Source organism: Oreochromis niloticus, linkage group LG1, assembly GCF_001858045.2.
Source record: "Oreochromis niloticus isolate F11D_XX linkage group LG1, O_niloticus_UMD_NMBU, whole genome shotgun sequence".
Taxonomy (NCBI): domain Eukaryota; kingdom Metazoa; phylum Chordata; class Actinopteri; order Cichliformes; family Cichlidae; genus Oreochromis; species Oreochromis niloticus.
Window position 1 is genome coordinate 8,382,207 of NC_031965.2, and position 21,490 is coordinate 8,403,696.

General features: G+C 39.8%; 1 protein-coding gene across 1 annotated transcript; it reads right to left on the reverse strand.

Annotated features, from left to right (window-relative positions):
• Positions 1–2,129: 2,129 nt before the first annotated feature.
• fah (fumarylacetoacetate hydrolase (fumarylacetoacetase)) lies at positions 2,130–21,126 on the reverse strand. The gene is made up of 10 exons (XM_005471901.4): positions 20,984–21,126; positions 19,732–19,829; positions 18,957–19,009; positions 18,669–18,768; positions 10,189–10,319; positions 7,968–8,043; positions 6,879–6,925; positions 4,833–4,934; positions 4,527–4,644; positions 2,130–2,747 (listed from the first exon to the last, which is right to left on the reverse strand). Exons 1-10 carry the CDS (start codon positions 21,103–21,105, stop codon positions 2,671–2,673), a joined length of 924 nt encoding a protein of 307 aa, XP_005471958.3. The 5' UTR covers positions 21,106–21,126; the 3' UTR covers positions 2,130–2,670.
• Positions 21,127–21,490: the final 364 nt, after the last annotated feature.

Sequence of the window (21,490 nt, forward strand, 5' to 3'; positions counted from 1 at the left end):
TCCATCAGCAGCTGCACTTCCTCCGTGTCCTCAGGAAGAATGACTTTGATCAGAAGCTGCTGCTGGCCTTCTACCGCTCCTCACTGGAGAGCACACTGTCCTACTGCCTGGATGTCTAGGATGAGGGGACAAAGCTGAGAACAGGAAGACTGCACAGAGAATATTTAGTATTGCTGCTCCCTGCCATCCCTCAAGGCCATCCCTAGATCCTCCTGTCTCCTGTCTCGGACTTAAATTCTGTTGTGCAAAGATTATTTTCCCTGTGTCAAGATAAGTGGAGTGTAGCAGACTACTTATATGACTTGGATATTGGCTGAAGAGGCGGGGTGGGAAGAGTGCCCATTACAGAAAGCGTTTTTGCAAAGAAAAGGTTTCAGCCATACACTCCAAAGAAGCCCAGAGTTAATGTAAATATCAAAATTATCTGGAAATCATATCTTGCCTTGCCAAGTTTAGCATAGGACGGAGGATGATACAAACAAACTGAAGTTTTAAAATTTTTTACATCCATTACAGACTCACAGACAACTGTACAGGCTGGTAAAATATTGAAAACTTTAAATAAATTGTTTTATTTAAAAAATATATGGTAATTACGTGTAATTTCAATGTATTTCATCTTCATCTGGATGTACAGAATTATTTTGGGGGGGGGGGGGGATTGCATCAAATCAAGACATTCCAGTCTGGATTACAGCATTTGTCACTGGCCGCTGTATGACGCCAAAGAGCCTTATGTAATTTGCTATTGATTATGATTATGATTTTTAAAATTGTGCTTAATGTTGTTATATTATCATTTCTGCTGTTTTTAAACTTTCATGTATACCTGGACCCTATCAATGTTGCACAAGTAGTCCAACAAAATGGCTCCAGCCTACAGCAGGCCACTGGTGTGACCAAACAATGAGAAACAGATTTCATGAGGGTGGCCTGAGGGCCCCATGCCCTCTACTGGCCCTGTGTTCACTGCCCAACACCACAGAGCCCCTCTGGGATTTGCCATAGAATTTGAGAATTTGCAGGTCCACCATTGGGTCCTGGGTTCCTCTTGGTGCATAACAGGACAGGTCCCAGAAAAACACATTTCAGATTTTACTTCAAGTTAATTCATTAATTAAATAAACAAAAGAAAATGAAAGAAAGAAAACAGAACAAGGCTTTATCTGGTCGGATTTTGTTTAATTTCTCCACCCAAACTGATTTCCAGGTTAACATGTGATGTCACACAACATCATGTGACTGGGACCAGACCAAAGACGTGGACTGAATTAGCTTTCAAACTGCACTAGAGTGGATTTCTGCTACGTGTCTGTCAGCATGTTACCCTCAGCAGCTCTTTTTCATGTATTGATTTTACTGACACTCTCTGTCCATGTGAGGTGCAGGAACAGTCTGGAGAACAAGATATATTCATTCTTTTTCTATATATATACATAAAAAAAAACACATTTTCTAGTCCTGTCAAAGGGCAAAAGTGGGATTTTAAATCTTTTAGAAGCTCTTCAAACATGATCATCAGGGGAGAGCTCATTTCATCTGTTTTGTTTTCTTCCATATGACTGGTTTATTTCCTCATACTCTCACCTCTCAAAGATTTGGGGTCCTAGGAGAAATCTACAAAAATCTGTGAAAAGAAAATGCTTCATTGCTCTTTTCCTACTTTTATCTGGAAATGTACACCCCAATCCTGGTCCAGATTACAAATGTTTGAGTACTCCTTGTGATGTTAAAAGTATTATTTATTTAAATGTCAGAAGTCTTCTTCCTAAACTGGATTGAGTGTAACTTTGGGTGAACAAATCTGAGTCTGATATTCTTATATTACCTGAAACCTTGCTTACAAAATCAATTACTGACAAAGCAATATTGAGACAGTATGCCATGACGCCCTTTCTTCTTCACTGCACACTGATGCAAATACAGAATCACCACTTCCAGACAGCTTTTTTTTTTTTTTACATCATTTTTTATTCAGCTTTTCAGAAATGATTGTCAGATTTTTGGAAGCATTCATTCTTGCATCATCATCTTTAATCTGTATTCAAGTTTACCAATTCATCTTTTTCCTGTTTTTTGTCATATACACATCCTGTTCCACTGGAGTTTCAGATAATAAGGTCAAAATGTTTACAAGTCCTGAGCGCCAAAAAAATCAGAGTGATCTGAACATTTACGTTTAACTATTTTTTAAGTTGCTGCTCTGTAAGGTGACATACAGAGATAATATATTCATCTCAGATCAACTCCTATTGAAGTGGGGAGTGGAAGAGCTCCAGTTGGATAATTGGATGTATTCATTCTGAATGCAGCTGTGTTCCTGAGGTGGCAGAGTAAGTCAGCATGAAAACAAGACAATAACAGAACCAAATTTAAAATGGATGATTTCATCATAGAGGAGATACAAAACATCAGTAACACTGATCCTGGTACAGCAGCAACATTGTGATATGATACGGGACAATCTCTCTGCTGGATGGATATTTCATTATATATCAGTAACAAGGTCAGAGATTACACTGAGAGAAATCTGCATTTATTATTTACTAAAGCCCATAGCACCTCTTTTAAAGAGAAGAGGAGAGTGAGGGGAAAGGAGTTGTCCATGTTGCAGTTTTTCATTGTTGTCATCAAAGCCAAGTGAAATACTTGTGTAAGTAGACATCTGTTTTAGAGCGGCAAAGCTGCAAGGATTGTTCCCTGGCACGTCCCAAAGCCCACCCTGTAGCCATCTCCTTCACAGTAACCTAAGCAGAGGAAGCCATTGGACACGTGTATGATCAGTGTCATGATACTGTGTAATACCTTGTAAGCTTGAAAGCTGAATTTCTGTCAGGCAATATAAAAGTAAAACTTTAGATCTCTTCTTTAGTGAGCCATCTGTTTGTAGTCATACATTTGTTTAGGGCTGTGCGATATGACCAAAATCTCATATCCCGATATAAGACATTTATTGTCGATATATACGATATAGATCACAAAAAATTTTAGATTTTCTGCTAATTCTGTGAATCTCGGGCAACTCGACTTGCATGAAATGTTTTCAGCTGGGCGCCGTGTACCTGGAGTCGAGTGTTTTGACCAATGCATGAAACTATACATTTTTAGACATAAGTTGTAACGACCACTTATGTCTAAAAAAAGCGAGAACTTTAGGAAATTAATAGAGCCACTACAGTGACCGTCACAACGCTGATAAAATACAGTTTATTTGCGACACCAGAAAACAAACGATAGCGTAATATGAAACGATAGATGTTTTCATATCATCATCAGATATATATTGTTATCTCGAACAGCCCTACATTTGTTTATGTATTCTTTTATTGGTTTTTAAATGTCTTAATGGTCTTGGGCCTTCTTATCTTTCAGATCTGCTTTTACCATATGAACCCTCGCGGACCCTGAGGTCCTCTGGTACTGGCCTTTTGATTGTCCCTAAAGTCAGGACACATACTCACGGAGAGGCAGCTTTTCAGTGTTATGGTCCTCGTCTGTGGAACAGCCTGCCAGAGGAGCTCAGGGCCGCAGAGAACGTACATGTTTTTAAGAACAGGCTCAAGACCCACCTTTTTAATTTAGCTTTTAACTAATGTTTATTTATTTTATGCTTATTTATTCTAACCTGTTATTCTATTTATATTATTAATTTAGTTTTTACCTAATATTTATTGATTTTATTCTTATTCATTTTTTATCTTCTTACTCTGTTTATACTTATATTTATATTGTATCCCACTTATTTATTTTATCTCTTTATCCTGTTTATATTCTTATTAGGTTATATCTCCAGTGTTTCCTCGGAGGGGGCTCTCTGCTGGGGCTCTGTGGGTCCTCTCAGCCTGGCTGGGGGGCTTGTTTGCCTCCCTCCTGCTGCGTGCCCAGCCTGGAGGCTGCGGTCTGTGACTGGCTCCCTGTGATAGTGTTTCCTCACTTGGCTAATGCGTACCCAGCTTAATATCATTCTTTAAGTGTGTGTGTGTGTGTGTGTGTGGGGGGGGGATCGTTTCTGTTAATGAGAGTGTGGGGAGTGAGTGGGAGGGTGGGGTGGGCTGCTTTTAACCATGTAAAGCACTTTGTGCTACAGTTTTTTTTTGTATGAAAAGTGCTTTATAAATAAAGATTGATTGATTGATTGATTATTATTATTTAACTATTTATTTTTAACAATAATAATAAAATATTGAAATACACTTTGAAACTGAACAGATTCCTTTCATAATGTCAGCCAAATTAAATTTTCAAGTTCAACAAGTCCAAACTTCAGCTGCAAAATTAAGGTAAGAGTTTATCTGGAAATTCGGATGCCTGAAGCACACCAAGAGTCTGATAGTGTACCAGCATGTACTAGAACAGTTTTATTCTAATTCTTCAATCCTTATGTTTTGTCTGTTGTAGTTAACCTTATCTTTATGTCCATGTTGGCATTATGTAAAAGTGCAAAAATGTTATTGCTACTTCTAAAAATATTGTCACATAAATCCAAATGGTATGAAGCGGAAAGCTTACTTTTTAAACACACCAACCTGATATAGTGACTTCATCTCCATCATTCAAGAAGGTTCTAGTTTCTTCTCCTCCCAGGTCAATGTTCTTAGACCCATTCCACGACAGCTCAAGCATGGAGCCAAAGCTCTCTGGATCCTGCCATGAAACAAACCAGTTGCAATAAGGACAATGGAAAAGCAACGACTCCCAGTGTGAAAAGCCCACAAGAGAATTTGCTAATGAGTGATGTTATGTAATCTAGCTTAAAAACTGAGAACTGACAGACAAAAAGGTACACATTACAGTCATCAAGTCCTAAGCATATTGTGCATGTGGACACTCACAGGTCCACTGATGGTGCCTGAAGCGAGCAGATCTCCTGGTTTGACATTGCAACCATTGACTGTGTGATGGGTAAGCTGCTGCTTCATGGTCCAGTACATGTACTTGAGTCAGAGAGAGAGAAATAAAAATAAAACATTAGTGAATGCTGATTCAAGATGGGGACACTCATGGTATGCAGTGCCACAGCGCGCTTTTCTACTGTGCACCTTATTTTGTGTTTTTTATGCCTTTTTACTGCAGCTTCCTGCAACACACTGGTCACTTTCAGTCATCAGACATCGGCCTCAGCCTGAACCTGGACTTTACTTCAGATTCGACCGACATTATCCCACCTGAGATTGTGAGACCACCCGGTGCGCTGTGGTACATTGTTAGAAACAGCAAGAAATGCAGACAGCGGAGGGAGAGGAAACAAAAGTGGGGATGGAGAGCTGATTATCATATCCAGCTGTCAAAATAACAACACAAACCCCTCCCTTCCAGCCATCCTCATCCTCCTCATTAATGACAGATCCCTCACAAACATCCCTGATCCCTCAGTGGAGTTACCCGGCCAGACATTACACTGCCAGGACCGCAACAAAGACTCCTGTAAAGGAAGGGGGGTGCTCTGTGCTTATGTGCTTCAGCACTGGTGCCATAACAATAGAATTATGGACAGTCACTACTCACTGGACTTGGAGGCCATGTCAAATTAGTGCAGGCCCTTTAATTTACTTCACAAGTAAATTAATTGTATGCCTTTTTCTTGTTTTGTATATACTCCTGTTGACTGTATATATTTCACCTGTTTGTTATTTATTCCTGCTGTTTTTCTATTTACCTTTTATTCCTATACAGTTAGCATCGAGCACCCATAATTTTGTTGTAGCTGTACATTGGCAATAAAGGGCTATTCTATTCTATTCTATTCTATTCTATTCTATTCTATTCTATTCTAAAAGAGAGCGACTGAAACTTTATACTGATTCGCCATTCTCCTAACGAATAAAGGTCAATCCTTCCTCTGCAGTCTTCTGACCAGCTGAGAGAAACGAAGAAGTCAACAATGTCAAAATTGCTACAGCTACACTAAATAGATAAAAATGTCAGAAAACACATTTTACATTGCCATAAGTATATAAATTCTGGCACTTAGCCATGCAGTGGGCCTTTATAAACATTTACAAGAGAATGGGTCTTTCTAAAGAACTCACTGACTTTGAATGTGGTACTGTAATAGGATTCCAAGTCAGTTCATAAAATTGCTTCCCTTATTCCATGTCTGGGAAGGTTCTCAGCCATCCAGGTCATTGTAGTCTAAGAGGCTTGGTAAGAACAGCGTCTGAACTTCTTTAAGTTTCCTTGAAGACGTTTCACCTCTCACCCGAGAAGCTTCTTTAGTTCTAAGAACAATTGGTGCAGAGTCACAGATTTTAAGCCCCATGGGAGTGTCCCCCCAAGAGAGACATGGACCCCCTCGGATGAGAGGTGAAACGTCTTGAAGGAAACTTGAAGTAGTCCAGACGCTTTTCTTACCAAGCTCCTTAGACTTCCCTTATTCCATGGCCAATTTTATGTCATTTCTTTGCTGCAACAATTCAAAAAAAAGGAGCAATCCATGTCAGGTTAAATCAAAGGATTGCTGAGAGTCAAGGCTTTAAATGACTCAATAACTTCAAAATTCCTCTGCCATTAACATCAGCACAAAAACTGTGTGCTGAGCGCTTCACAGCATGGATTTCCATGACTGAGCATCTGTTGCATATATAATGTGTAGATGGCTTACTACATTTGTTTATACATGCTGTTTTTCTTTAGTGGTGATCACGTGCAGCCAAAAAATATAATATAATATAATCATTTAGGAAGGAATAAAAGCAACCATAAAACGCAGGCAAAACAGGCATAGCTGAGACAGCAACATGTCAAGTCCTCCAAACAGACAAAAACAGAGATCAGAGAACATCCCTTTTTTTCTTTAATCATATTTTATATAATAAGGTTTTTTTGTTTAAAAACATGCATTAATATAGTGGCTCTGGCTCTACAACCATGAATCTTACCTTAAAGTTTGATCTGCAGATGTTCACAGCTTCAGCCATGCCTTTGCCTTTAGCAACAAAACAGATATTCATTTCAAAACAAGGGTAATAAAACCAAGGGTATTATTATAGTGAACTAAAACTAAACTAAAAATGTGGTGGAAAAAATGGTTAACTGAAATAAAATCGCATCCTTCCATCCATCTTCTTCTATTTAGTAGAAATAAGAACTATACTTTAAAAAGTATACTTTATACTTTTAAAATAACTAAGTTCAAATGAAAGTATATAATAAATGAGCTTATTTTAGGGTTGTGACAGTTTGGTCAATTGTGTTACTGCATAAGGCTTTGTTGCCTGACCTGGAATGTCAATGTGTCTTTGAGCCAACAAAAGTGCTTTGTTGCAGGTTCAATTCTGAACCTCTGAAAAATTAGCCTCTGACAACTTCCTTTATGTTATAATAAGCAGAGTAGCACTGACACTTTTAAAAAGAAAACTAAAATTCATTTGGAGATTTTGTTTTCAGGCAACCACCAGTTTACAGTAAATACAGAAATAATGCTTTACACCAGCCATTCCCAAAGTCAAGAGTCCTGTGGCCCACTTAAAAACCAGAAAATCCATTGGGGCCAACCCAATCTTAAACTTTTAAGGCCAGAAAATTCTTTTTTTTTTTTTTTGAAAAAAATCTGATCAAACTACAAGAAAAAAATTTCTTTGAATATTTTATTCCCAAACCAAACAGCAGAAGACTGTTGTCTATTAAGTGCTAATGCTACCCAGTCATATGAAAAGTGTTTAGGCCAGTATGTGTCTCACCAGCCACTGGGACAGACTTCAGCTATACATAAACACACCCAACGACAGTAAATTTTACAACCCTGTTATGAGCATTCATTAAAGTATCTACCCAACAGTATGTAAAAGGTTGAATTAGACTCACTTAACCAGCTGCATTAGAATGCTGCCTACATATTGAAACATCACAAAAACTCTACTCTGTAACTAAATATTACTTAACACTGGCAGGGACAGTGCTACTCCTCATGAGAGAACTTGACCATGACTATATGTACAATTGATATCATGATAGTTTGTGGATGGTACCTTTTAGTGAAACAAACAGATTAATATTGAAAGTATACGCATCATTGTGTTGCAGGTATGGGAGGGGTTCTGGATCCTGTTGGAAGACACAAAATACAAAGCTGAAAAGGAAAAGTGACCAAAAAAAGATGAAAAAGAACACATTTTCATTTCACAGGTTAGAATGATGAAAGAAAAGGGTTGTGAGGTGATGTTAGATGGGAAGGTCTGGCTTGTAGTCTTTGCTCTAATTCATCACAAAGGTGTTCAATCAGGTTTAGATGAGGACTCTGTGCAGGTCAAGTTCTTTCTCGTCAATCTCACTAGTCAATCCCATCGTTATGGACCTTGATTTGTGCACTGGTGCACAGTCACGTAAGAAGGGATCAAGTTGGGAACATGAAACTGAATGAAATTGAACATGAATATGTTCGAAGGTTGAAGCATTAAGAGTTCCTTTCGCTGGAAGTAAGGGGCTGATCCCAACTCCTGAAAAACAACCCCACACCATAATCCTCCCTCCTTTAAGAAAATTACACTTGGCACAATGGCAGTGAAGTACCACTCTTGTGGCAACAACCAAACCCAGACTCCTCTATCAGATTGACAGTGGGAGAATCATTATTCGTTACTTCAGAGAACACATCTCCACTGTTCTAGAGTTCACAGGAAGAACAGGACAAGCTCCTGTTCTGCTGATGGGTTAAGGACCTTTACAGCCCTGTCCAGCATTATTTTAATTATTTATTTTTTTTGCCTGTCTGTAGCGATCAGAATTATTGTTTGAAGGCCAAGAAAAATGCCCAATCGATTTATTTTCCCTAGTGGACCATTGTGTATTTGCTATACTGGTCCACTTCATTATATTTTTCTTTATTTTAAGTTATTACGATTACAATGGACAGCACCAGGGGACGAGAAAGAAGAGAAAGAAGAAGGAAAGTGAAGTTGGGAAGAGAGTTAAACGAATGAGAGGGGAAAAAAATAAAGGAGAAGAGGGGTAGAGAGAAAGGACACTGAAAATATGCTTGACCACCTGCTGGAAAAAAAAACAAAAAAAAAGAAAACAACACAGCAGGGAAACCACAGCAACAACCAACATAAGCATAAGTAACAGTAAATAATAAATACTGAATGTTGAGTACCTGTTTCTACACCTGTATGAACACTTGTGCGTACACTTGTGTCAAAAAGTGGATGTGGGAAGTCATAGCCCCCCCCCAAGAAGCAGGCATGGAGGAGATCCGGGCCCTGGACATCTGGAGGCCGCCCAGAGCATGAGGACCACCGCAGGGGCAATCACTCCACCCACCCAGAAAAGAGCTGAGAAGTGTCCCAGAAAGAGGTCACCCAGCAGCCACTGTACAGAAGCCACAGGGGGCCGCAGCGATGAGCCCAGAGGCTCCACTGACAGCGGGCTATGCCACCAGGAGTGAGCCAGTACACACCCGAGCATCCAGCTGTAGGCATAACCACCAATGCACCCGCAGCTGGGGGCACCAGCCACTGGCAGGGTGTGTGGTGGGAGGGGCCTGAGATGTTACGAGAGAGGTGGAATCTGAGACCTGACCTAACACCTAGATATAGACGAACAAGCACACACAGACACAACGATCCGTTCCCACCCTCATGCACACATATACAAATACTCAGCACTTGCCCAACATGGACACACACAGAAATAAATGTAGTGCACACACTCACACTCCCCTCTAAATACTCTATACTCCCCGGTCCAGGCACAAGCACCCCCAGAGGAGCAATCCCAGACCATGGACATGGTTCCCTTTACGCTGGGGTGGAGAAAAGAAGACCACCCCTGGTCCTGCAGCAGCAGGGAAGCCCACCAGCCCAGACTCAGACCAGCTCCTCCTCCCAACCCTCCACCCCAGATGGCAAACAGAGAATGGGGTGTGTGAAGAAAGGAAGCCCCTTCCTGGAGTCAGCTCAGCCCCTGACCCCCATGGGTGCCCTGTTCCCTGATATCCACCAAGGACAGTGGGTGCCTGGGCCCATCCAGACTGAGGCCCACAGCAGCAGCACCACCAAGCTCCACAGCGTATGAGGCAGCCCGACCCAACAGCAAACTACACCCATGCAGTTAACTCCCAGACTACATAAGACAATAGACACCCAAGTTGAGTTCATCTGTTGACTTGATGCTATAGTCCTTAATTATTTTTGAGCAATGCACTACATGCCCCTTGTCTTTGTTGTTGTTAATTGAGAACCTTGTGTTAACCTGAATGGGGTTAGGCTCAGCAAAGGGTAACAGTGCCTCCATGGGGACGACCCAAGGTGAAATAGTTGTCCCAAAATTCTTCCCCAGGAAAGGTCCCAATGGAACATACTCCCAGGCCTGGATGTCCCTAGCTGAGAATAAACACAAGTGAGAGAAGAGAGAGTAATTAGGTAGGTTATTCTTTTTTCTTTCCAAATTACCTTGCAGATTATTCAATCCACTCTTGTGGCAAGCTTTTAATTTAATAAGTTGTGTTCCTGGACACAAATTTCCAAAGTGCATAATTATCGGTTAATACAAGCTATGAGTTAAAATATGGTTTTCCATTTATAAAACATTGTGTTCTTCGTTGCCTGATTGACAAGTGTATAGTGAGAATTCTTTAGAATCTATACGTTGGTGGCACATAATATACTTCCAGATTAAATATCTTTGTTTCAAAATCATGCAGAGTGTAATGATTTGTGTATTTATGTCAATGAACACAAACAAATATGTTTTGCCATTAGAATTGGTAGTAAGGGATAATTCATCAATATACCATCCTATTTATTAATGAATCAATTTGTCAAGGGACATCTCTAAAATACATGCACAAGCACATGTTTAGTCTAAGTAATGTTTTATATTTACTAAAACAAACTGTTGAGTTAAATTTAATCTTGATCTTGAAAGGTTAGTATATACAGTTCATACCTTGTACCATAATTCATTGTTGTAATCCAGAGTTTCATATTCATTTTATTTTATTCAATTTGCTGTTCCTCAGATTCCACTTCATTTAGAAACTGATTCCTTTTGATCTCATAACATTTTAATATTTAAAATTACATCTATAACAAATCAGTGATTAGAAAAATATATTTTTAATTAAATTAAGAAGACATTTTCTACGATTTAAAGCTGCAGTGGAGACTGTCTAATTAATTCGCCTAGATCTATGATCGTTTGGTTCAAAGTTGCATTGGCTACTGTGGTACCAGCATGGCCGCCTACAGGTTTAGTTTTAATGAAAATGGTTCCTCTCATGAAATCTAGCTGCAGTTCATAATTAGACAGTATATATTGTTTAAGTATATTATACAACAGTATTGTGTAAGTATATATTTTCACAAACAAAGACTCAAATGGAGCTATGGTAGTGTAACAGGACTGTTACTGACGAAGAGTAACTCTCTGCTTTGGGGGTGACTGTAGCTCAGGAGGTAGAGCAGGTCTGCTAACTGAAAGGCTGGTGGTTTGATCCCTGGTTGCTCCAGTCTGCATAGCAAATATCCTGTGGCAAGATACTAACCCCAATTTGCTCTCTGATGCATCTATCAGATTATAAATGTGTGTGAATGAAAGTACTTTCTTTCTCTTTTGGGGTAACTTATTCTTTAATGTTCAAAAAATGTATGGGTCCATTTTGAAATGTTTGTTTCTTGCTGGTTTAACTCAAACAGTACTTTGACTGCAGGCATTCTTGGTTCCTGGGAGAAGTGCCTATTGTACATTTGCATTCATTTTTTCCCCCGATTGCACTATTTAGTTGTAAGTATAAGTTTGACAGTGAGTTCCATAGGAGTCAGCACCGTTCCTTTGTTTGGGGAAGGATAGAGTGCAAGCATGAGGAGGGAGGGATAGGTGATCTTTCAGGTGATGAGAAAAATATTTTCACATCTAAAGCATCTAAACCCAGATATAGTATTTTTACAAGACACACACCTGCAGGATACACATCATTTCAAGCTCAAGTACTCATGGGTTGGGGAGATCTTTCATTCAGCCTTTAAAGCCAGAGGAGTAGCTATTTTAATTAGTAAGAAGGTTCATATTACTGTATCCAAAACAATATAAAATAAAAATGGTAGATTTCTTATAATTGCTGGATGTTTATTTTACACCCCGGTTTATTAGTTAACATTTACGCTGCAAATTTTGATAACCTAGGTTCTACAAATAACCTATTTAGCACTCTTCCTTTTCTTGATACCCATCATCTAATTCTCGCTGGGTACATACTGTGTAATGAGCCTGACATTAGACTGCTCCTCACCTCGTGTCTTTACTCAGTCCTCAATGTCAAATTCAGTTTCACACTTCATGGGTTTGTAGGACACATAATCCGTAAACAAAAACATATTCTTTTTTTCTCCCAGGTACACCAATCCTATTCCCATATAGATTATTTCTTTTCTTGATGGTTCTCTAACGCCTAAAGTCATGTAGCACTCAGTCATGTCTGAGTACTACCCAATCGTTATTTCAGACTATGCTCCGCTAAATTTACCTAACTTGATTTGGTGTAAACTTGAAATTCAATTTCTCCACATTTTTCACCCCCCTCGTTTATCTATCTCTTATATATTCACTGCCTATTAACCCTTTCACACATAGTGGTCACTACAGTAGACAGCTATTCAAAGGCTGTTTTCTTGTATTTGTGTCAGTGTTGATGGTATACTTGCACATAAACCACTATATTGGACACTGATGTGTCACTCCATACCCTGCCACCCACTGGTCGTTTAATGTTACAATAGATGTATGACGTGTTTGATTGTAATCCATCCATCCATCCATCTTCATCCGCTTTATCCGAGGCCGGGTCGCGGGGGCAGCAGCCTAAGCAGAGAAGCCCAGGCCTCCCTCTCCCCAGCCACCTCCTCCAGCTTATCCGGGGGAATACCAAGGCGTTCCCAGGCCAGCCGAGAGATATAATCTCTCCAGCGTGTCCTGGGTCTGCCCCGGGGCCTCCTCCCGGTGGGACATGCCCGGAACACCTCACCCAGGAGGCGCCCAGGAGGCATCCTTGTCAGATGCCCGAACCACCTCAACTGGCTCCTTTCGATGTGGAGGAGCAGCGGCTCTACTCTGAGCCCCTCCCGGATGGCCGAACTTCTCACCCTATCTCTAAGGGAGAGGCCAGCCACCCTTCGGAGGAAGCTCATTTCTGCCGCTTGTATCCGCGATCTCGTTCTTTCGGTCACTACCCACAGCTCGTGGCCATAGGTGAGGGTAGGGACGTAGATCGACCGGTAAATTGAGAGCTTCGCTTTTACGCTCAGCTCCCTCTTCACCACGACGGACCGGTGCAGCGTCCGCATCACTGCAGCCGCAGCACCAATCCGTCTGTCGATCTCCGGCTCCCTTCTCCCATCACTCGCAAACAAGACCCCGAGATACTTGAACTCCTCCACTTGGGGCAGGAACTCATCCCCGACCCGGAGTGGGCACTCCACCCTTTTCCGGCTGAGAACCATGGCCTCAGATTTGGAGGTGCTGATCCTCATTCCCGCTGCTTCACACTCGGCTGCGAACCGCTCCAGTGCGAGCTGGAGGCCCTCACCTGATGAAGCCAACAGAACCACATCATCCGCAAAAAGCAGAGATGAGATTCTGAGGCCACCGAAGTGAAAGCCCTCCGCCACTTGGCTGCGCCTAGAAATCCTGTCCATAAAAATTATGAACAGAACCGGTGACAAAGGGCAGCCCTGGCGGAGCCCATCACCCACCGGGAACAAGTCCGACTTATTGCCGGCAATGCGAACCAAACTCTTGCAACGGTTGTACAGGGATCGAATGGCCCGTAGCAATGGGCCAGACACCCCATACTCCCGCAACACCTCCCACAGGACACCCCGAGGGACACGGTCGAATGCCTTCTCCAAGTCCACAAAACACATGTAGACTGGTTGGGCAAACTCCCATGCACCCTCAAGTATCCTTGAGAGGATAAAGAGCTGGTCCAGTGTTCCGCGACCAGGACGAAAACCGCATTGTTCCTCCTGTATCCGAGGTTCGACTAACGGACGAACTCTGTGTGTGTTTGATTGTAATTATTGTTATTTAACCCTGTCATGCATGAATTATGACAACCTCAATCAGGATGTTTTTCATCTTTTCATGCCTAAAGATGAATAAAAATACTTAAGAAAAAAATCCTGATTGAGGTTGTCATAATTCATGCATGACAGGGTTAAACCATCTTCTGTTACTGACACTGACAATGACACTGACAATGAAGGCTCGTTCCAAAAACTCTACCCATAAGTGTACACCCTTTGTGGAATATCTCAAATCTTTACCTTCTCGGTACCTAGAAAAATGCAATTTACCCACGCTTTGACTGGGTTGAAAAGATGTGTTATTAATTCTTATTTAATTTAGTCACAGGATTTAAGCACCTTCCCCTTCCACTCTTTTCTTTAATTTAATTTAAAATAATTTTTTTTAAAATTTCTTTTTCTTTTTCTTATTACTTTGTTCTATATTTTAATTTGCTCTTTGTTTTAAAACAAAAGTTGGTTGGAGAAATCTAATGTCATGTAAGATGCATATAATGTGTATAAGTTTGTATAATCTCTTGATGAAAAAAAAAAAAAAGCACTTAGACAGGAAAAGTGCTTGTGTGAAGTGCTATGAGTGCTCAGAGTAGAAAAGTGCCATATAAGAACCAGTCCATTGACCATTCCTCTTCCAACTTCACCAGTATAACTGCAGATATTTTTTTTTCCTCACAGATCATTTTTCAGATCAGTGAACAGGCTGACGGTTAGAAGCACTTCTGCTCAGCGAGCCTTCCGGACCACATCTGTGTTACCACAAACTGACACACAAGTATTAGTTTGAAGTACAAAGTTGAATGAATTAAAAAGTGTTAATTTTACCCAGCAGTGATCTGTGTACATCTGTGAGACTTCAAACACTAAATTAGAGCCAATTTTAATTAAACCAAAATGTTACACAGCCACGATACTGGAAGAAGTATAAAAATCCTGTGGATAAGTCAAAGTAACACTGCAAAATATCCATAATGTGAATTAGTGAATGAATTCTGCAACATTTATGAATGCAGGCCTAACCAAATGAGTAAAAAGGAATGCAAACAAATGAAAACTAAATTGCACAATGTCTATATGCATACTTTCAAACAGTACTTCTAACTGTTGGTGCCCATACTACCAGTATTGAGCCACTGATGCCAAAGGACACCTTGTGTGTACCATTTCATCCCAGCACCTTTAGACTTGCAGTATTTGACACTCTAGGAATAACTTTGCCAAAAAAGTGTTGTTTGGCAGCACACGCAGAAGCAAAACAGTGCGCGGAGAACACAGACTTCAGCTAGCAGATGTGTTCGGATAATGTACTGCATTGCTCAAGTTCATACACCAATGGAATGCTTCAGAACTTCAGAATGCACATTACGCCATGTTGTATCGGAAAGTGATAAAATAGGGAAAACAATGTCTAGAAAAGGTCTAGAAATCCAAAGAGCGGAAACTCATTGGGGAGACATACAGGAAAAAAACAATATGACACAACAAAAAACTAAAGCAAAGTCTTAAAATAAACTCAGAGATAACGAGAGAAGGGGAAGCAGGCAGGGGAAACAAACACAGCTGAAACTAATGAGACAAAGGAAGCAAATCTAAATAGAAAGCATAGGCAAAAAAGGTAATTAACAGAGACAAGCAATACAAAAGGGACCTAAGATTATTTGTAACTAAAACTAAGAACTGAAAGGCACAAATAATTAAAACAATAAGAAACCAATACAAAGCATTGGAGGATAAACTTATAAAAGCACAAGGAAAAGAATAAATAATGACCCATCAAGGACTGAACAGAAAATGTCATGAAGCCTATCCATAGGTTCAGTAAGGAAGATCTGTAGTTGTTTGTCTGCCTGCTTTCCTGGGACTTTGGTTGCTAGTCCATTATTTACTTCACTACCCGTTTCCCTCACTGTCAAACTCAATACTGTCATCATTACTCTATCCAGTCATCTTCTCTGAGTCAATCAGCCTCCTGCATGGTTTAAATCTGTGCTCTCCGTCATTCAGCCTCTCATTCCACCCATGAAGGTCAGTGGTTCCTTGGCTCCCCCTAGTCTGCTTGCCAAATATCCTTAGGCAAGATATTAACCCTAAGTTGCTCTCAGATGCATCCATCGGAGTAGGAATATATGTGAACGGTAGTTAGTAAGCACTTAAAATCACAGAAGAAAGTGCTTGTGTGAATGTTGCATGTTGTATTAAGCGCTTTGAGTGCGCCAGGGGAGTAGAAAAACGCTATAGAAGAATCATTCAATTTATCTTTAGCGTTCGTGCAACCCACCACCTCCCAATCTCCAACTCACAGGCACCTCAGTCAGAGCTCCAGCTAAGCCTCGGTCCTCATCTTCACCAAAACTAGGATCTAGAGTCCGGGGGGGGGGGGTCTGCCTAAATCACTGGAGTCTAATTGCCAAATGCATTTATTTCTCTATGTCAATAAATCATGTTCACTTCTGTCAAATCATCTCTTCTTATTGAAATAATTTCCAAAACCTAAAACCCAGAAGCATGACACAGTAACAGCAGTGTTCCCAGAGCTATCCTCTGTGAAGCTAACAAAACAACATATTGTGGCATGCAGAAGACTCTTAACAAGGAAGCTCAACACAGAGATTGAGCTTGCTGTTTGACCCCAAGCTGGTAGGAGGAGCTCTTTATTAATCACTTGCTGATGTTATACTGTGCTTTGAGTGTCAATAACAGCATAACAGAACTCACTTATGGTACTGCGTTCTTTCTATAAAACAATAACTGTCAGTGACTTTGTAATGCAGTATAAACACAACATTTAAGATAACAGTTAAAAGTAACGTAACCATAAACAATGAAACAAGGACATCTAAATAGCAGCACATGTCCCAAGGCATGATGGGAGAGAACTAGCTGCTCCCCCAACACGCCACAATATGCATGGTAATAGTTTTAATGCCAATCTTCTTTCAGAATCTTTTTCTCATCTTGCACACAGATACAATTCATTGCCTGAGCTTTCTCTACTTAAAAAATACTTTAAATAAACAAACAAGAAGAAAGCATTGAATTTAGCTTATTGTGCAGTTCTATGGGAGAAATTTTAGATGGCAAATATTCATAGAAAGTCTGTGGTGAAGTCTGTAGTCTGATCTCCTGAGGGCATCAGCAGTCATGTATAAAGTAAAAGTGACACCAGTTCACCTTCAAGCTGCATATTCAGCAGAAATGTCACAGGCTGAAAAATCTCTTACCACTGTACTGTTAGGAGGAAAACCTGGGGACTAAAGTGAAGAGTTCAGTATACACTAGTAAGACAGGATGTGCTTGAAATATCAAAAGTCCAGAGAATATGTTCCCTAACTTAAAAGACAACTCCCTACTTACTGGATATTTTAAGAGTAAATTAAAGTCAAATTCAAAGGTTTTGTACATTTAGCTTTTTATTTTTTCTAGGGCTTGTATCTCTCTGACACTCAGACACGAGAAGGCCTGGCTTACAATCTCCACTCTAATTCATCACAAAGGTGTTGTATCAAGTTGAGAGGAGGACTCTGTGCAGGCTAGTCAAGTGCTTCCTCAGCAATGTCACTCAATCTCAGCGTCCACTGACCTGTGATTTCACATGGCCTACCTGTCAGGGGCTGGGTCTCTGAGCCAGCATTTTGAGTTTCTTGTGTAAGGTTTGTGATTATAAGTTATAAGATTATAAGTTCTTGTGTTATTCTTATTCTTATTTAGGGTCTAGTTGAGTTTAGTTTAGCCATTACTACCATCTGTCTCCTTGGTTTTTGTGTCTTGTTTCTTGTCTAGTCTGTCATGTGTTTTAGGTCTGTGTGTTCCATATTGACAAGCTTGTGTTGTCATGTCTATGTCTCTCCATGTTTCCTGTTTTATTTTGAAAGTCTTGTGTTTCTATGTTCAATGAACGTACTTTGAGAGAGGCTACATGAATCCCATGTGTCTAAAGTACAGGAGCAGATATTGCTGCTTTGCTTTCCAAGATGTTCATTGTTCAAGAACTACAGTAGTAGTTGTGTTGAAAAGGCACAACCTGTACTCCCTGAATAGGCCTTTGGAGTTGACGTCACAGCCGGGCAGGGCAGAAGTAACTCACCCAGTGTTGTGCAAAGGATTACAGAGTGCATACATATTAAACTAAACAGCAGACTCGGTTTGTTGCGACCGTAAAGATGTGGAGGGTGGAAGTTCATGACTTATTTTTTCACTTTACTTTAACCGGAAATAAAAAGAACTTTAAGTTACACTTTTAGTAGCTATAGCTATGAAAATATGAAAACACCTTGCAGTATTCATAGCATGTAAAATTTCATTCTATGAATATAAAAGGACAATTAGCTTTTACAACCAGATACAATGTGTCATTTGAACATAAATTATTTGAGTCTCATAGGTGTTCTTATTGAATAGCGTCACAACCATATGTGAAATGTAAGATTCTGTGAAAACCTCAGGTGTGTAGATAATTTCAGAATGAAGACAGTTTGACTATGGCATTGCAGTTAGTGGCGTACCAATATGATCTATCAACGTTTTGGGAGTCTCCCCTTCTTCTCCTGCAGATTATCTACTATAAACATGCCCATTTCTGTTGCATAGTAAAACCATCTTCAAGCATTTACAACATGAAAATGTTGGTGTGATGTATTGTTTAGAGACTCTTACCACTCCAGTCATTCATGAGTACCATTCCAAAGATGTGTTCATGGGCTTTTTGGATAGGAATTGGTTCCCCTAGCGGATTACCTCCTCCAACAAAGAATGCCTGATCACAAAGAGAAGCAGTTGTGAATATGAAAGCAACTAAATACTGATGTACCTAGACTGAAGTACAATACTGAATATTCTGACCAGAGACTGACCAGAGAAACTCATTCAGATGTTGAAATTAAATTAATACAATTACAAATAAAATACACATGGGCTGTTAGATTAAATAAACACATTAATCACCATCTCCAGTTCAATGTCCAGCTTCTTAGATGGGCCAAACACTGGAGGTTTTGCTAAGAAGAAGAACAAAGGCAACAGCTATCGTCAGCTATACGAGGTGAGACTGTGCCAAAGCTGCTCAAAGTCACAAGTACATCACGCAGAGTCATATTTGTGGACAAGTAAATGGTTTATATACAGCATATGATTGAATTTAGAGGCTAAAGATGCATTAATTGATATTCTGATTACTAATAAAACACAAATTAGTTAAGCAATATACAAACAAAAATAAAATAAAGTTCTTGAAAGTAGATCAGGGAAAGCCTTGAGGATTTTTAGCACTTATATGATGAATGTAATTTGGATCCTTTACCTCTGATTTGGTTCATCAGGGTAATATAGATCTATCTAATTTAGTTCACTTACTAGTCTCTAACTTTGCGTCTTGCTGAGCATATAGTGTAAAGTGATTTATCAAAACTTTTTTACTATTTGCTGCTGCTGTAAATTCCTTAGCATTAGATATCACTGCTGATTCATTAAATCCGCATTGATTTAATTTACTTATCCTATTTGATGAGTAAAGGTTTACATGAAATCTTAAGATGTAAATGGTTTGATTTCACAAGACTTGAGACTACTTTATTACTTATTACTTGTTATTCTGTTCTCTTTTTTATTCTGTTTCTTTCGCTGCGGGACCATGTGGACGTAATTTCATTCCACCTCATGTAAACATGTGATGCGAATGACAATAAAGAATCCTCTAATCCTTGAATTATAAGGATCTTACTCTGATCAGGCCTCATCTGGCCTGAAGGGCGGCGGATGGGAGTCCCAGAAACAACCACTGATGATGCCCGACCATGGTATCCCACAGGAAGCCTCAACCTGTATAATACAGAACCCAAGTTACTACAACAAGCTGCTGTGCCACTTTAAGTCTTCAATGTGTAAAATGGATAGGAAATTGATTTCTGCAATGACTGGCAAATAAGCTGCATTATTTCCAGTTATCTTCGAAATGTACAGTTAGTGACAACAAGAAGAAGAAGGGTAAAGGCATAAACTACAGAAATGAGACAAAGGTAGTTGAAGATGAAATATTAACCATAGTAAATAATGACTCATTTAATTATGTAGAAAAGCTCAATGTACGCAAGTGTGTGGGTAATTCTTCAAAAAATATTCCAAAAACAAGCATTTTTAGGCATGTAAATAATGTTGAATACTAAGAAATTTCAAATCAAATATGTTGCCAAAAAGTGCCAAATAGCAAAACGTCTGACTTTGAGATTATAAAACCCACTGTAACATTTCTGTTTCAGTTCAGCAGCATCGTTGGTCATGTTCATATTTTGATTGCTGGTTTTCTGGACTTAAATGTCTTCCAAATCATATTTTCAAAGTGTTTATATGCAATAAAATCCAAAAATAAATTATGCGAGGAAAAAATCAACTTTTTCTATGTTTCAGCCTCGGTAACTTTTACACAGTGACATCTGCTGTAATATTTACACAGATTACTGTGGTTTACAGAAATACTCTATTCATTTTGGGCATGTCATGTTACTGTATGGGCGTTTAGTTTGGCAGGTCTTTTGGTAGCAACCAGGGACCCTATACAATATATGACATGTTGTGGTTTACCATTTGCCCTTTGGAGCTTTTAAATTGCTTCATTTTATAAATGAACTGTTAAAATGAAGGTTAGTGCAACCTTCACTGCCTGAGATTAAATTATCCAATATCCAGTACAGTGTGTCAGATTCAGAGAGGCACACACTTATACTTAGCATTATTCCCATGAGAGCTCACTTTATGACTGAGGGATTCAGTGGGGATTCCTGCAAGTCCACACCAATGCTCTGAAGTACAAATTAAGTAGGCGAACCTTGTAGTGGCCCTCAGTATACCACAGTTTGTGGACAGTTTGAAATGATCTCTTTCAGCCTATCTTTTAATATTACTACACATTAAGGCCTCCCAGTCAGCATTTTCTTCATTGTATGAAGTGTTTACTGTTGGTTGGATTCACAGTGTACCAGTTTGGCATGAGAGCGTTCTCCTTTCCCCGGAACATGATCCCAACATTAGTGGCATGATCTCTGGAGGAGTAGAAGTCCGTGTAGTCACCTATAAAAAACAGACAGTTCATGAATGGCATGGATGTGTTCTTTAACAAATATTTGCAGGAGCGGTCTGCATGCCTAGGCACTTGATTCAGTGTACCATTTCGAGATTAAGTATAAAAAAGCTTATTTTTGTTTGTACTCTCTGCCTCCTGCATTCTGGGTCCACTATATGATTCTCCACACAGTTACATTTGCTCTGTCACAGCTGACGTAGGCTCATTATTTTCAGCACAGTAAAAATGTGTTGTGCTGAATTTTGAAAGTGTCTTGAGCCACTCCTATAGAACGCAATGTCCTTGTCAAAGAAAAACCATTATTTGATGTGTGTGTGGCGGGGCATGGTTTACGATTGATCGACCTGCGCGGCATCTGCAATCACGCCTCTCCTGCTTTAAAGTTTGGAGATTTGGTTAACAA

Bases quoted from the DNA above. Each gene is read 5' to 3' on its own strand.
- fah (XM_005471901.4), bottom strand. From the start codon at position 21,105: ATGCCATTCATGAACTGTCTGTTTTTTATAGGTGACTACACGGACTTC. The intron at 18,769-18,956 runs GTGATTAATGTG...CTTTGTGATCAG, and splicing joins TGGACATTGAACTGGAGATG to GCATTCTTTGTTGGAGGAGG. The intron at 4,935-6,878 runs GTAAGATTCATG...CTCTGACTCAAG, and splicing joins TCTGCAGATCAAACTTTAAG to TACATGTACTGGACCATGAA.